Source organism: Cnephaeus nilssonii, assembly GCF_951640355.1.
Source record: "Cnephaeus nilssonii genome assembly, chromosome: 7".
NCBI lineage: Eukaryota > Metazoa > Chordata > Mammalia > Chiroptera > Vespertilionidae > Cnephaeus > Cnephaeus nilssonii.
Genome location: NC_137078.1, coordinates 93,639,085 through 93,655,935, shown reverse-complemented (window position 1 = coordinate 93,655,935; position 16,851 = coordinate 93,639,085). Strand labels below are relative to the sequence as shown.

At 55.8% G+C, this 16,851-nt stretch overlaps 1 protein-coding gene across 12 annotated transcripts in view; it reads left to right on the top strand.

The window, feature by feature from the left end:
- The window catches only part of ARHGEF10L (Rho guanine nucleotide exchange factor 10 like), a 137,961-nt gene that overhangs the window by 43,377 nt on the left and 77,733 nt on the right, over nucleotides 1-16,851 (top strand). For all 12 annotated transcript variants that reach the window (XR_013813741.1, XR_013813742.1, XR_013813743.1 and 9 more), the window contains 2 exons: nucleotides 1,517-1,702; nucleotides 2,412-2,445. Coding sequence is in view for 9 of the 12 variants with exons in the window: in XM_079776223.1 (XP_079632349.1) it covers nucleotides 1,517-1,702; nucleotides 2,412-2,445 (220 nt within the window). In the remaining 3 variants the exon portion in view is untranslated. The remainder of the gene's footprint in view (nucleotides 1-1,516; nucleotides 1,703-2,411; nucleotides 2,446-16,851) is intronic.

The following is a 16,851-nucleotide window of genomic DNA, read 5'->3' as shown; positions in this document are numbered from 1 at the left end:
TTTGTGACCCACCAGTGGGTGGAGACCTGTCACTTGAAAACCGTGACCCGCTCCCCACGTGGGCCCCGCATTTCCTTTGTTAGCGCATCACCCGGGCCAGGGGTCCCAGGGCGCACGCAGCTTCCAGGAGGCAGCGGGGCTTAGTGGGAAGAGTGAGGGACATGAGCGAAGCCAGATCTGGTTCAGACACGGCTCCCCACTTATTAGCTGTGTGGCTGCAGGCACTTTTGCTCTGGAAATCCCGTGGCTTCATGGCATGGGATGGGGTGATTGTGAGATTGCAGCAGGGGGCTCCGTGGGGCACATTTAAGGCTCTCAGCCGAGTTTTTTCTCCACATCTGCAAAGCAGCTCGTGCCCAGAGGAGTCCACCTGCCGCTGTGGGCCATGGGTTCCCCAAAGCTCCAGGAGGGGCGGGGTCCTCAGCTCAGTGGCCTCCATCTGGTCATCATCCCGCAGAGGAAGTTGGGGAGGGAGGGTGAGCTCTGGAATTTTACACATTCACACCTAACGTGTTCTGCTCTGGAGGCCCCAGGGCGCTGTGGGGAGGGGTTGGATTTTTCTGGTCAGAGAGACTGCTGGAATCGGATCTGTCCATCTAACCGTCTGCTGGTCCATCCACCCATCTCTGCTCCATCCACCTCCCTGCCCGTTCACTCATCCTCCAGCTGTGAGCACCCGTGGACCAGACCGTCCTGTCCTCAAGGATCTCAGGTGGGCGGGGCAGTGGTTACAACAACAGGTGCTGTGATGTAACACAAATACCAGGCACTGTGCCAAGGCAGGAAAGAAGACAAAGGCGTCACTGGCCGATCAAGTGTAGGCTCCAACCTGCTATGAAAAGTGGAAGTCGGCGCTGGGGCTCAAGCAGAGTCCCAGGCTGAGCAGACGAGGCAAAGCGAACCTGCTCATCCTCGCCGGCACCGGCCCCGCCTTGAGCAAGCCTGAGATAGAGCACTAGCCTGGCCGCCCACGACCGCTGTCCATCACTGCAGTGCAATGACACCGAATTGGGCTCAGCGTGTGGAAAATACGAGAGCATGCACACGGGCTATCCCTGACCCAGGGGGGTCCAATATCACTACAGGCATGCCAGAACAGACAGACCGGTGAGAAGCAAATTGTGCAAAAATTTCCTTTAATGAAACTGGCCAGAGCCTGTTAATACACAAACAAACAAACAAACAAATAAACAGCCCCCTTACTTACAAAATAGGAGAACAGGAAACAAGATGATGACTAACATGCCTTCAAGTACAGATGCGCACATGCTCACCGTGGAGGCTTGCTCTCTGCCCCTCCATCCTCTCCCATCTGCTTAGAGCCCAACCCAACCACAGGCCACCTCAGGGGCACAGGAGGGCCGTCTGGCCCCGGCGTGGGTTTGCTCTAGTCTCTGGGAACTGCGCTCCTTCCCTCCCTCCGACCTGCGCAGCTGCTCACCCATTTCCAGCCACCTCTCCCTGGGCCAAACCCTGAGACCCTGCCGCCCAGCTCGTAACTCCTCCCCCCTTCCAGGAGATCAGCTGGTTCCTGGAGGAGGCCTAGGCCCCTCCCCAGAGGCGGAGGACGACCCCGGAGAGCCCTTTGAGTTTGACGACAGTGACGATGACGAGGACACCAGTGCTGGCCTGGGAGCGCCAGGCGTTGCTCCAGAGGACACGGACGCCCCACTGATCCATTTGGACTCGGCCCCTGTCACGGGTAAGGTGCTCTGGGAGCCTTGGGTCCTCCCATCCCCGGGCCTCTGGGCTGGGGTGGAGCTCCAGGCTCCCAGTCATGCCTCTGGTCCCTCTGCTGTCCCCAGGAAGCAGGAAGGGAGAAGGCACTGGGAAGAAGCTGCATTCCGTGGCCTCCCCTGGGAACGAGGATTCCTAGCATTCCTGCAGCATCTGGTGCGCTTTGGCACTTAGTAAATGGAAGTGGCTGGCCCAGCTCCGTCTCTGAAGCCACCCCGCTCCGCTCCCCGCAGCTTCTCCCAGGGAATCACACCAGCCAGAGGCTGCTCCTCCCAGAGAGCGGGTGGCCTGGGGGCGGGAGGGCCCTGATAAGGCTGGTGTTAAATGGCAGCTGCTGGCTCTTGATTTTGTCATCTGGGAGAGACGGGGGACTGGACTAGCAGGAACTTCCTGCAGCCTTGGGGACAAGGGACTCCTTGAGGAGCTGGGGGTGGGGGGACAGGCCCAGAGTAGGCTGGGCCTCTGGTTCTGGTTGGAGTTGGGATGTGGGCCATGGGGTGGAGGTGGGGGTGGTGCAGGCAGGACAGGTAGGGGAGCTTGATGACTGAAGAGACTGGGAGAAGGAGGCGGGCACTGCAGGCGCCCAGGCTGGCCAGGCCCTGGCTCCCGCACCACGGGGTGTCCACCAGGCCGGCCCCGGCCTGACGGGGCTCTCCTTCTGCTCTTCTCCGCAGACCCAGACCCAGCGGCCTCACCACCCCAGACACAGTAAGTGAGCCTCCTTCCTTTTGTGTGTGTGTGTGTGTGTGTGTGTGTGTGTGTGTGTGACTGGAAAAAGAGGGAGACTGGGCAGGTGGTGTGGGGAAGGGTGGGGCTGCAGCCAGAATGGCTCAGGGCAGGTCTTTGCTGAGGAGAAACGCAGTTCCAGATCCCTGAGCCCCAGGGAAGAGGTCAGTCCCTAAAACTCTTGTTACTCCAAGCCCTGGTTCTGCCCCTCGCTAGCTAGCTGTGTGGCCTGAAGGAGTCACGTGAATTCTCCAAGTGTAAGTCTGTTCACATGCGAAATGGAAATAGCAAGTCCTCTCCCCCTTGGGTCGTGGCTGAGAATGAGCCGACTGTCTGGTATTCAGGCCGTTGTCTTTGCCATCGCTCTTTGTTTTGCCAATCCTGGTCTTCTTCCTGTGACTGTTGTCAGGGACTCTGTCTCTAGCTGTGGGCCTGCCTGGGGCAGCGCAGCCAAATGGTGAAAAGCCTGGATTTGGGGGTGACTGCCTGGGTCTGACTCAGGCCCCAGCACTGGCTGCGAGCCCTTGTGTAAGTCACAGTCCTCTGGCCTTTGGTTTTCTCATCTGTAAAATGGGCACTGCTTCCCTCTTAGAAGAGCATCTTGTTCCGCAGGAGGCCCCGCATCGCAGCAGGCGCCTGGTCACGGCGGTTCCTTTTCCTACCCTTCCCTCTGGGGTCTTGGGCAAGTCAGCTCTGAGTTACACAGCGCATTTGGGGGTGGGGGGGCTGTGGAAACTGAGGCCTCTCCCAGCCTCTCAGAGCTTGACTCACTGCTGCTTACTGCTGGGGCCATGGTGTTTAGGGAGTCCCCTTCTAAGGGAAGAGTTCCTGGGTTTTGGCCAGGGGCAGCCACCCTGGTGCGGGGAGGGATGGGGGAGACTCCCTTTGTCTTCCAGCTGGGAGTGGGGGGATGACTCGTTCCCAGGCAGGTGTGGCCTCGCTGGAGGTCTCAGAGATGCAGCTGTGTCCCTGGGCCCCTAGAGCAAAAGACAGTCCTGGATTCAAATCTCTGTCAACACAAGTTCTTGTATGTGCTCATTTGTCAGAGGGGGCGTGGGCGGGCCCTGGGTAATTAAGGCCTCAAGTGGGAGCTGGCTTCTCCTCCCTGATTAGGGACCTGAAATGAATCAGCATTTCATCCACTGGGGCGTCCTGGGGTGGCTGTGACCTCAGGCTGACAGCCCCAGGTGGGCTGGGAGCGAAGCTGCCTGGAAACTCATTCCGGTGGGGGAGGCAGACACTTCGCAGTGGGACAGAGGAGGGTGCCCAGGCCGGGAGGGGGTCTTGGCTGAGCAAGTGAGCGGGACTTCACTGGTGGGAGAGGGGAAGGTGGGAGGAGGGTCCTTATGGAGGAAGCTCCTGGGCAGAGGCAGGGCTGTGAGCAGTGAGAATCTTGGTTCTCTCAGGCCACCCTCCCAGAGACGCCCCTCCCCGACCTTGGGGTCAGGAGCACAGCAGCCCCGCCCCTCCCGGCCTGGCTTCTCTTCGTGTGCCCTGGAGACCTGATCGTGTGTCTGGCCGGTGCTGGGTGCCACACTGGGCTGACCCGGTGGTTCTCAGAGCTGCTGCCTAGTGCGTTGTTTTCACCAGCCCACTGGTCAGGACAGCTCGGGGTGCGCCAGGCGTTTCTGAGAGCGAGGCCCAGACCACCTGCCACTCCGCAGCCCACCCCTTGCCCTGGAGCAACCCGCCCCCTCGCACACCACCTCCAGGAGGCACCAGGGCTCTGGAGGTTCAGACCTCACTAGCTGGGTGGCTTTGGGCTGCCGGTGAACCTCGCTGAGCCCCAGTTTCCCCATGAATAAGGTGGAAATAACAGTACCCACTTGAAAGCATCCTGAGGGCGAAGTGAGACCGATTGTGGGAAGCACGGAATACACATGGCGTGTTTGCTTCTGTTCCCGCCTCCTGTCCAGTTTGGATGTTCCCAGCGCCAGGGGGCTGGAGGGGCAGAGAAGGTGTGCTCAGGGCCTTGGACTCCTGGGCTGGGCTGCAGTGCCAGGGCTGGAGTCTCACCCACAACAGGCACGAATAAAGATCAGCTTGGGTGTCCTTCTGGGACTGACCTTCATGGGACATGAGACCCTGCGAGCACTGATCACAGTAGGCGTCGCGAGAGGCCTCCATCCAGCCTCTTAACTTTACAAATGGGGAGGCTGGGCTAGGGGGCGGGGTGCTTGCCCAAGATGCTGGCGGCCTCCTGACTCCTTGTTCAGTGCTCTCCACCCTTCTCCCAGCTTCATTTCCTCCCTTCCAGGCCTTCCTTTCCTTCTGTTCCAGCTCCTTCCCTGCGCGGTGATTTTCCACTTGGAGTCCTCTGGGAGGTGAATCCATCCAGACCCAGTTCCTCCTCCGTGTTACCCAAGAGAAAGGACAAAAAAAATCTTGATTTTAAAAAAAATACTTCCCTGAAGGTAGTCACTAAGCAAACACTGCTTTGACAAAACAAACCTTCGCGTGGAGGACGTTTCACCTCTTGTTACTGCATTTCCTCCGTGGCCCCTGCCCCAGGTTTGGAAATGGCCTTGGGCTTTGCCTGGCTGCCCAGGTGGCCTCCAGAGAAGCTCCTGGCGGTACAGAGTAACGGCCCAGGTCCAGACAGAGCTGCAGCCTCAAAGTGACCTCCTTCCTACCAGGCCCCCGAGGGAGGGACACAGGGTCCATCCTTCTCCCCGCTTCCCAGCTGGTGGCAGGAGCGTGGTGGGTAAAGTGGGGGCCTGGGAGCTCAGGCTCTGGGCCACAGAGCTGGCTTCAAGTCTTGGTCTGGTCACTAGCCGTGCGTCACCGGGCAAATGGCTTCCTGTGCCGAGCCTCACTTTCTTAATCAATAAAATGGTGATAACAAATCTACTTTCTTGCAGGGCTCTGCGAGGCTAACGTAAGTTAATATTTATCCGGCGCTTAGTCTGGCCGGCTTTTATTGGCTGCTCCAAACATATTTGCTGTTGTTATTCTGGGTCCTGGAGTAGATTTGGTTTTAGAGGGAGCTGGTTGGGCTCTGCCCCCTGGGAATCGGACAGACCTGGGTTTGATCGGGCTCTCCTCCCTCAGCTACCCCCCCTCTAGGAGTCCGCACAGGGGAGGGAACACACCTGCCAGACGGACAGTTGCAGGACAGTAGAGGCTGATTGGAAATCCAGGCCCAGGGCTGTTGGGTCTGTCCCTGGCTTGGAGGCCCGTGGACTTCCTGGTCCCTTTGCCTGCTTGGCTGGCTTGCCCAGAGGAGGAATGAGGCGTCTATGGGGTAAACAGAGCTGCTGGCATTGCTGGGTGTGTGTTATGCCGAGGTCAGTGGGATGAGGTTTAGGGTTGGGCTACCCTGCTCAACAACCCCAGGAGTGAGGGTGGCTGGGATTCCGTCTGTCTTGCTGCTGTGTTAAATTAAAGCAACCTTCCAAGTGCTCAGCTAACTGGCTGCACTTTTTCTTTTTCATTAAAAAAAAAAAAAAAAAAAATATATATATATATATATATATATATATATATATATATATATTATTGATTTTTTACAGAGAGGAAGAGAGAGGGATAGAGAGTTAGAAACATCGATGAGAGAGACACATCAATCAGCTGCCTCCTGCACACCCCCCACTGGGGATGTGCCTGTAACCCAGGTACATGCCCTTGACCGGAATCGAACCTGGACGGGCCCGGAGACCATAATCCTTCAGTCCATAAGCCGATGCTCTATCCATTGAGCCAAACCGGTCAGGGCTGGTCGCACTTTTTCTTCCCTTAACAGGACACATCTATTACCAGGTGGTGGTAGTAGTAGTAGTAGTAGTAGTAGAAATAGCAAATAATAACAGTGATAATAATGATCCTGTTTACTGTGTGCCAGGCACTGAGCTAAACACCCAGGCCCATGTACTCCTCCCATCTCTAGAAAGTGGACACTGTCATTGCCTGCATCACAGGTGGGGAAACTGAGGCTCAGGGAATCGAGGTGGCCAACGTTACAGAGAGATAGTATGTGCTCATTCAGAGCAGCGACTAGAACCGGGGCCTCTCGGACCGGAGGCCCGGTGTTTGCCACCACACTACCCTCCAGGAATGCGCTGGGGACTCCAGGTCCGAGCCCAGAGCCTCAGACTTTGGCTTCTGGTGGGGGGTGCGGCTGGCTCCCTATGAATGACCCGATTGTGTGTTTATTGGAGTAAGAACTTTGCCTGTGAACAGATGCTCTCTAGCTCTTGGGAGAGTCGTTTCTGAGCAGTCGGATGTTCCGGGGGCCCCAGCTGGGGAGCCAAGCAGAGTGGGCTCAGTACTGCCAGGGAGAGATTCTGGGGGAGGCCCCTTCTCTGAAAGGGGGGAGCAGAGTAAGAGCAGCCCCGCCCCTCTCGCCCGCACTGAGGTCTCATGATGGTAGAGGGGTGAGGAAGTGTCCCCCACCTGCAGGCCAGCCCCACGGGGACAGCTGGCTGCTGTGTCCTCGTCCTCATGGCGTGGCATGGTGCCAGGCACAGCCGCGGGCCGAGGACATTCCTGCCGAATGAATGGTGGGTACAGAGGGATAGAAGGATGGGCGAGTGGGGTCCGAAAGGTGACTTTCAGTGTCTCCATCCATGAAAACGAACAGGTCATGAGCAGCGTGGACACGGAATCGCTGAACCTGGGTTCTGACTCTGGCAGCGCACGGGGTCAGAGGCCAGCAGGGATGGGGCTCGGAGCCGTTGAGTGGCCCAAGGCCACACAGCCAGGTCCCCGATCCTGCTGATGCTGAGGGTGTCGGCTGCCCCTTACTGAGTGCTTCCTGCATTTATGTCACCCCCTGGGCGCCGCAGCCCTGGAGACAGGGACCCCGGATCCCTTCCCTTTTGTCGATCAGGAGCCAAGGCTTGGAGAGTTGAGGTAGTTTCCCCACGATCTGGGAGGGCTGGTGGCTGGCAGGGCTGGAGCTCCATCTTCCCGACCTGCAGCCATCCCTTGGAGCCGGCAGGGTTGGCCTTTCCTGATGGACTGTCCAGCCAGTGCGCTCACACCAGCCCGAGCTCTCGCTGGAGGAGCCGCGGGGGGAGCCGTGGCTGAAAGAGCGGCCCTGGGCGCCCCGTGGTCGCCGGCTTCCCGTGCTTTCCTGGCGGCAGGCTGTGCCTCTTACCCCTCACTCACTCAGTGACTGCCTGCGGACTCCGGCCGCTTTGCTTTTCCCGCCCAGTGACTGCCATCCCAGAGGGGCCCCTGCACCCTCAGCGTTTCCTGTGGGGTCAGGCCTGTGGCTTGGCCAGCAGTAGGGACTCACCGTGGCCCCCTGGAGGTACCCCCCTGCCCCTTCCTGGACCTATCCAGACAAGATGGGCCGTGCTGCCCCCTGGCCAGCACCTCTCACGTGGACCTGGACCCCGAGCGAGGCAGCTGGGCAGCTGGATTCCTGGACGGGCCCCGGAGACCATCCTCCCCTGGCGTGTCAAGTGCTGACAGGGTCAGGCCAAGAGGAGGCCAGGCTCAGGGAAGCAGCGTTTGAACAGAATGGAATCAGGCCGGAGTGCCCGCCTGCAGCCTGGCCTGTGGGTGGGGAGCAGGGGGAGCAGTGAGACAAGGCTGGAGTGGCCCCCAGCCCCAGAGGAAATTCTCCCTGGGGAGGTCAGTCATGGAGGTGTCACTCAGGTTTCCCCAGTCGCTGCAGACCCAACTGGGGCTGTTTGGAACCCTGGGCTTGGCCTTAAACTTGCCATTTCCCCAAATCCCAAGTATTCACAGCCTTTTGCGTCCTGTCCTGCAGGGCCCATGTGGGCAGGGGAGTCCCTCCTGGGCGGGTTATGGGGCCCCCTTTTCCATCGAAGACCCTCTCTGGCCCCTCGCCCCTAAGTTGGAGAAGCTGTATTTGGGTGTTTTTCTGTTTCCCACCCTGGTTAAATGGGTTTCCGCATCGGAGCGATGGCCTTTGGTCACGGACCATTTGAGGATCCAGTATAAAAGCCGCACTGTCTCTCCCCTGAACAGGGCACACCATTTGTGACATTGAGGGCTGCTGGGGTTCTTTTTCCCCAGCCTTACAAAGGGTTCAGCATTCTGGAGAAAGGGGCTGCGCGTAGATTCAAGAAGGAGTCCATGGACGAAAGATAGCTTTGAAAGCATTGGGGGTCGGAGGAGCTTCAGCTGAAGGAGCTAGAAGACTCCCACCTTGACCAAGGACCCTGCTTTTATTCAGTTTGTCCCAAGGCAAGGCGGAGATATTACACTTCAAAGGGTATGGTATCAAAGGATATACAGAAACATTATCAGTTTGGAGACTAGCCAGTTCAGGTGTTTGGCCAACAGGAGGCAATAAAATGCCCTGAGCTGTCTGGCAGCTAACAATCCTATTCAGGTTTGGGGGAAGTGCCCCTTAGCCGTTTCCAACAGGTAAACTACATGTGACTCAACCCTGTTGAGGTCCCCAAGCTTCACCACCCTTTTGGTGAAACTCTTGTAATTATTACATGCTGGAATTGGTTCTCGGCAGAGGGCTCTTTCAGGAATCCCGTGAGGCCCATGCCTGGGGTCCCTGTCGCAGCAGGACTCCGCCTTCTTCAGCTTTTATCCCCGGTGCCCGGCACAACACAGTGCAATGCTAGTGACTTGCATCTACATGGACTTCGAAGTTCAGTAGCCGCTCCACACACATCTCCTTTTGATTCTCATGACGGTGGTAGGAGGAGTAGTGGGCCTCTATCCCTCTTCAAAGAGGTCCATGTTCTAATCTCCGGAGCCTGTAAAATGGTATCTTACATGGCAAAGGGACTTGTCCGGGCTTTCCAGATGGGATTACATTAAGGATCTGTGATGGGGAGGCTTTCCTGGATTATCCTGGTTAACCCAATGGAATCCCCAGGGCCCTTGTAAGAGGGAGGCCAGAGGTCAGAGTCAGAGAGAGATTGAGAGATGCCTTGCTCTTGGCTTCGAAGAGGGTGGAGGAGGCCACAAGCCAAGGGTTCCAGGGGCTGGAAAAGGACAAGGGACAGATTCTGCCCTGGAGCCCCCAGAGGGAGCACAGCATGGGCAATGCCTTGCTTTTCATCTGGTGAAACCCATTTTGGACTTTGGACCTCCACAACTGTAGGATAATACATTCGTGTCCTTTAAGTCACTGAGCTTGTGGTGATTTGTCACAGCAGCAATAGGAGACGAACACAATGGCCCTGGAAAGAGGAGATTATTAGGGGGCCCATTGTGCAGACTCAGAGAGGTCCAGGGGGCTGGCTGGCAGGTGGTAGCACTGGGCCCAAAGCCCGAGGTCAGGGTCTCTGTTTGCTCTTCGTCTGCAGACCTCCTGTCCACCCAGGACTGTGCTGGGCTGTCCTGGTCCAGTATTCTGCTGGCTGGCTGGCTGGCTGGCTGGCTGGTGTCCTCCCTGCCCTTGACCTCCAACCTCCATCCTCTTATGGTGCACATCTTTACTGAGCACTACGATGGGGCAGCCACTGCAACGACCCGGCAGACAGTCCCTGCCCTGGGGGCGGGGCCGCCATTCTGTGCAGGGCTGGGTTATCTTCCTGTGCCCGGGTGTGTGGCTGCATGTGATCAGCACTTACTATTCGCCAGGCCCTGTTCTAAGAGCGTTATCTGCCTTATCTCCCTCACCCTCTCACAGGCCCTGCCACAACCCCCGTTTTACATATGTGGACACGGGCGCAGAGAGGACTGTCATCACCCTCAGGTCCCGGGGCTGAGATGAGGCAGAGCCCGGGCGGCTCCCAGAACCAGTATTCCAGCCCTCGGCCCTGTGTCTCCCACAGAGATCTGGTTCGGACCCCACCCGCCCTATATCTCAGCTCCGTGACCCAGGACCTTCTGTTGCCTCATCTGCTCCGCTGTTGCCTCTGTAAGGTGGAGCAGTAGGCCCACCTGACGGAGCCTTTGGGAGGATGAGATGAGATGTGAGAGCAGATGCTCAGTCAGTGAGCTGCTCTTTTAAAAAAAAAAATTTTTTTTTTCTCCTTTATTGATTTTTAGAGAGAGAGGAAGGGAGAGGGATAGAGAGATAGAAACATTGATGAAAGAGAGAAACATCATCCATCAACTGCCTCCTGCATGCTCCCTACTGGGGATCGAGCCTGCAACCCGGGCATGTGCCCTGACCAGGAATCGAACCAGTGACTGCTTGGTTCCTGGGTTGATGCTCAACCACTGAGCCACACTGGCTGGGAGAGCGGCTGTTTATCCCTGTGCCCAAAGGGTGCAGGTCTGTCTTGGGCAGACCAAGGTACAAGGGACCCACGTTGGCCAGTGCATTACCTTAGATGTGTTTTTTTTTTTCTCTTCTTTTTTTTTTTTTAAATATATTTTATTGATTTTTTACAGAGAGGAAGGGAGAGGGATAGAGAGTTAGAAACATCGATGAGAGAGAAACATCGATCAGCTGCCTCCTGCACACCTCCTACTGGGATGTGCCCGCAACCAAGTTACGTGCCCCTGACCGGAATCGAACCCGGGACCTTTCAGTCCGTAGGCTGACGCTCTATCCACTGAGCCAAACTGGTTAGGCATCTTTTTTTTTTTCTCTTCTGACTAATGGTTATACATGTTTATTGTAGAAAAGTTGGAAAGTACAGAAAATGGTAGACTAAAAGCGAGCTTTAATTCTACGCTGTGTGTTTCCGTCCAGCGGCTCTGCCCTGCGCACATACAGTGTGCGTACATTTATTTATAGAACTGTGGTTTTATGACACATGCTGGTTCATGGCTCTCTTTGTGGGCTAATTACAGAGCCCGAGCATTTTCCCAGGAGAACCTGTGTTCATCTTTAAAACCCCACGTGGTCCTTGATAAGTTATTGCTGGGGGCGCAGGGCCTGTCCAAGTTCTGACCGCCGAGTCCGGGGCCCTCGCTGTGTCGGGGGGACGGTGTGTGCACACAGAGCAGAAGGCCGGGGTGGGTCCGGGCCAGCCTCTCAGGCTGTGGAGCAGGCTCCTGGGTTGCGATGGTTCCCCGGGGGCCTTGGTGCTCATTCCCCATTGGTGAATATCGCACGAGGGGCCGTTTTTTTTTTAAGATTTCCCCTGGGGGCTCCCACCACTCCTGCTTATTGAGTCAGTGGGTGTGTGACTGTGTGTGAGGTGGCACAGGACAAACAGCCTGGGGTCCTGCAGCCTTCTGTATGTGAGAGGTGGCTGGCCGCAGCGTGAGGAGGGGAATGCATACAGGGACCCTGTCCCTGGAGGAGGGGCGGGGCAGAGGGGGGATGGGTAGTGGCACAGCAGGAGGATTTCACGTGTGCCAGACCCTGTGCTAAGTGTTTTACATGCCTGGTTTATTTACTCCTTAGACGAACCCTAAGAGGGAGGTATTGTTGCCCCATTTCACAGCGATGGAAACTGAGGCACAGCGAGGCACTTTCCCTGCCTGATCTCATTTAATCCTCACAGTAGGAAGCAGAATGGACTATTCGCTCTGTTTTCCAGCAGCTCCCGGACACCCAGTGACTGTCCCTGTGCGCGGAGCCCAGTGGCAGAGCTGTGGTTTTATACCGGTCTGTTTGCTCCGGAGTGTTCTCTCCAACCTCAAGCCTGTGAACCCCTGATTTCAGCTCTGGCTGCACATTGGACCCAGCGATGCCTGGGCCCCTCTGGACCCAGAATCGCCGGGGTAGGGGCCCGGGTAACTGCAGGGGCAGCTGCTTTGAATCATCCCAGCAGGTGATCTTTCAGGCCCCTCTGGCTTTGACATGTTACAGGAACTAGAAAGCGGCCAGAGCTGAAAAGAAATCCGGCAGCGGGATTAGTCTGGGCTCAAACGTTTTTTGCCTTTCTTTTTTGCGTCTTGGATTGAGGGATGTGCGGAATGCCTAGAGGGGGTGGCGATGCTCTGGGAGGCACTGTCCCCGCCCGCCCTCCGTCACCTCCTTCACAGCCCTCCTCCTTCACAGCCCTCCGGGTGCTGCAGATTCAGTTTTGCTCGAGGCCTTATAAGGCAAAGGCTATTCTGGTCCTTTCTATTCACCAAAGGTGGAATTCTTCCCCTTTCCTATTAGTCCTACCTTGTTGTGGAAAAGGCCCCGGAGATGCCTTGTGTGTGGGGGCCCAGCTAGGAATACTCAGACCGTTTGGTTTAGGGGTCTTCTCCTTGACCCCCGCATTCTGCAGGCTCTGGGGAGGGACCTATGGAATCTGTTGTCATTGAGGTTCTCGGAGAACCTGGGGCCTGTGCCTGCAGCAGCAGGGGCCATTCTCAGCAGTGGGGCTTTAAAAAATAATTGTTTTTCTTTATTGATTTCAGAGAGGGAGGGGGAAACAGAAAAACATCAGTGATGAGAGAGAATCATCTATCGGCTGCCTCCTGCACACCCCACACTGGGGATCGAGCCCGAAACCCAGGCATATGCCCTGACGGGGAATTGAACCGTGACCTCCTGGTTCATAGGTCGATGCTCAACCACTGAGCCTCGCTGGCTGGGTAGCAGTGGGGCTTCTTATTGTAAAATAGGCCGGGAGGACATCGATCACCATGAGTGTCCACTGTGCTGATGGAATGGGGCCACCAGGACAGAGTAGGTCCCTGGTGTCACAGGGCACTCACCCCCCTCTTGTCCCAGGCCTGCTCCTGGAGAGAGAGGGGGCGGGCTCAGAACGTGCCCTGAGCTCCGTGGTGGCCTTCTGGTGTTCTCGACCAAAGTCTGGTCCGTGAATTTGCACCTGGGAGAGGTCCTTTTATCTGTCTCCTGCTTCCTCTCCCCTCCCTGAGCTTCTCCTTCTCAGATCCTCCCCACGGACCTGCTCCTTTCCTTCATATCCGGCGGCAGGGGCCCGCCTTGCACGGCTGCTGTCATCCCAGCCGGCCTTGCTCTCTAGGCAGGCAGAGAGGCGTCAGAGGTGCAGGAAGCTCAGATAAGGGTGAGCTAATTGGCCTCTTATTGCTTTTTATGGCCCTTTTACTCTCTGGGGAGTCCCCAGGAGTGTTTGCTTACAGGAAGAAGTGGACTTCCAGCCGGGCAGCAGCTGGGAGAGGCTGCCCCGGGGTGGGTGCAGGGTGGGTCAGTGGCCTTGGCAGGAAGGGCAGGGAGGGAGGAGGCCCCAGCCCCATTTCTTGCCATGCCTCCTCTTCCCTTGCGCGGGAGGCCCCTTCCCCCGCATCTGCCTAGGGGATGTACGCAGAGCTGGTGTCAGAGCAAGGCTTGTGGGCACACCACAGCTCTGTCGCTTGCTGGCCAGGTGACTTGGAGTGAGGTACTTGCCAATTCCAAACCTCACTTTCCCCATCTGTGAAATGGTCATAATAAGACATGCACTTGTCCTCAAGCATTTGACATCCCCTGGCCCAGAGTAGATACCAACAAAGTACAGGGCGGGGGGCGGGGGTGACCTCCCACAAGCCTAGGGAGACCTGCCCACCCCCAGGCACCGGCCTCTTCCCTCCAGTGGGGCTCCCAGTCTCTGCTTGCCTCAGCCACGGAGGCAGTGCTGTGTGTGGGGGCGCTCAGTGCTTTCCCGGCGTTAGCTCATTTAATGAGTGGGCACGAGGGTGACTTCTCTGTGCTGTGTGACCCCCCTCTCCTCAGCCCAGAAAGCCAGGACCTGGGCTGTCTGCTCAATGGAAATGAGCCCAGATTAACTTCTTCAATAGAGCAGGTGGCTTAGATCTGCATTGTGTTGTATGGTGGCCACAAGCCACATGTGGCTATTTCAAATTAATTTAGTTAAAATTAAAAATTAAGCCTGGCTGTTGCGGCTCAGTGGTTGAGTGTCGACCTAGGAACCAACAGGTCATGGTTTGATTCCTGGTCAGGGCACATGCCTGGGTTGTGGGTTCGAACCCCAATAGGGGGTGGCAGGAGGCAGCCAAAGGATGATGTTCTCTCTCATCGATGTTTCTATCTCTCTATCCCTCTCCTTCTTCTCTCTCTAAAAAGCAATGAAAACATATTTTAAAAAATTAAAAATTAAGTTCACCATGTTTTTGATAATGTGCAACCAAGAGGCTCATGTTTTCAGCCCCACCTGGCTTTTGGGGTGTCATAAAGTATTTCCCAAGCCCTTCTAAAGCTGCCTGATCTCACCCCAAAATACCTACCAACCCTGCTCTCTCTTGATGCCACCTGTAGGGTTTACCCCCGGCCTTCTCAGCTATTCTGTGGTTGAACTGCACTGCGGCCTAGGAGCTGGGTGGTATGATTCATGTCCAGTATTTTTGTTGTAGCATCTTTGCCATAAGCACATAGCTAATTGGCTTAAGGCAATGTTGCCATAAAAGAGATAAAATCATGACAAATAAGAGCGACATTAAAAATGAGTAACATAATTAGAAAGGCCACTGTGTGCCCTGGCTGGTGTGGTTCAGTTGGTGGGTGTCATCCCATGCACCAAAAGGTTGCTGGTTCGATTAGGACACATGTCCAGGTTGTGGGCTTGATCTCCAGTAGGGAGTGTGCAGGAGGCAGCTGATTGATGTTCTGCTCTGACATCGATTTCTCTCTCTCTCTCTCTCTCTCTCTCTCTCTCTCTCTCTCTCTCTCTCCTCCTCACCCCTCCTCTCTCTCTGTCAAAAAAACAACAAAATAAAAAAAAGGTTACTATGAAATGTAAAATAGTTGAATGCATTTAAAATGTGTTTAGATCTATGGCAATCCTGTGCAAATAACTGACTTTATTTTGTGGGTTGTACCCAGGCACTTGCCTGCCTTCCAAGGAAAGCATGTGGGTTCACCTTGCCCCCTCACGGAGAGCCCTCGGCCTCTCTTCCTCCTCCCAGTGTAGTGTGTTTCGAAATAAACAACCAGCTCCCTGGTACAGCGTCATCTGGAAGAAATGCTGACTATTTTCAGATCACCCTGTTTAACTGTTTTCTCCACCAGTTTGTCGACGGAGAAATGAAGCCAGACTGACAACAAGCTGATGACACAAAACGACAACAAACCAAACGTACCCCCTTTTTATGGCAACATTGCCTTCCGGCCCCGTAGTTACGTGGTGAAAATGTTCGTGGCAAAATGTCTAGCGTGAAAGTACCAAAAACCATGACGACTTCTTTTAGACAAAGACTGGAACTAGTCTAAAAGAAAAAATGATGGCTAAATGGTCTAGCAAGGCCCGGGGCTTTAGGTCCCAGCGAATCTGTGATGTCAGTGAATATTTAAGTGCAAGTTCCCCACCTCTGAGAGGTCTGGTTGGATGAGCACAGACTCCGCAGGCAGGCAGCCTGGGCATTAGACCCCAGGTCCCTGTGATGCACCCAGTGACGCTGGGTAAGTCATTCAGTCTCCATGGGCCTCAGTTTCCCCATCTGTAGCCCAAGGATGATAATATTGACCTCATATGCCCTCTCGCGAAATGAGTGGCTCCTCACAGGTGCATCGTCATGGGCACGAATTGTCACCGTTAGTGTATCCATGCAAACTTTCAAGCGGATCCTGCCAATCTCTCACGTTGACTCGGATTGGTTCTGTCTGGGCATTTTGGAGCGGCTGGATCCAGCACCTTCAAGACGTCTCTTGTTTGAGCAGGTGGTGGCTCAGGGAAGCAGCTGGCAGGGATGTGGGCTCAGGCGGCTCCTTTCATTCCAGCACCCCTTACTGGTGCCGACCAGCCCCTTCCCCTCTTGGCATTGACTTCCTGTTGGGGGAAAGTCTTACCCCAGGACTATATAGTGGCCACTAGCCACACATAGCTGCTGACAATAAAACTAAGCCCCTTGGTCACATTAGTGCCACCAGCCACATTCCGAGTGCTCGGTAGCCACGTGAGGCTCACGGGACAGCACGGACTAGAGCGTTTCCATTCTCACAGCTGTCCGGGCTCTGTTATCTGAGACGCGGTCTTAAGAGCCCAGCTTTGGGGCCCGGCAAAGCGGGCTCCCCGGTCTGGCTCTGCCCCTCACGGGCAGCATGATCTTGGGCAGGTTCCTCGGCCTGCAGCCTGCAGAGCTGGGAGGGAGAAGGCAGAGGGCCCCGCCCAGGAGGTGATGCTCATTCTCTCCCTCCTCCTCCTTGTACTGTCCTGGCCTTCATCTCCCACCTGTCCTCGACTGAGCGCTAAGGGCTCAGGTACCAAGAAGTTCGAGTCAATTCTTGGCAACAGTGGCTGCTGTCTCGGGCAGTTGGTGGCCTCTCCCTTCTGGAATGGCAGATGTGGACTTGGTCTTTGGAGAAAAAACAAAACAAAACAAAACACAAACAACTTTCACTTGGAAGGTTCCGGACTTACAGAAAAGTTGTGATGGTAGCGCATGGAGTTCGTTGCACACCCCCTCACCCTGTTTTCTCGTCGTTAACTTCCTACGCCAGTGGTCGGCAAACTCATTAGTCAACAGAGCCAAATATCAACAGTACAACGATTGAAATTTCTTTTGAGAGCCAAATTTTTTAAACTTAAACTTCTTCTAACGCCACTTCTTTAAAATAGACTCGCCCAGGCCGTGGTATTTTGTGCAAGAGCCACACTCAAGGGGCCAAAGAGCCGCATGTGGCTCGTGAGCCGC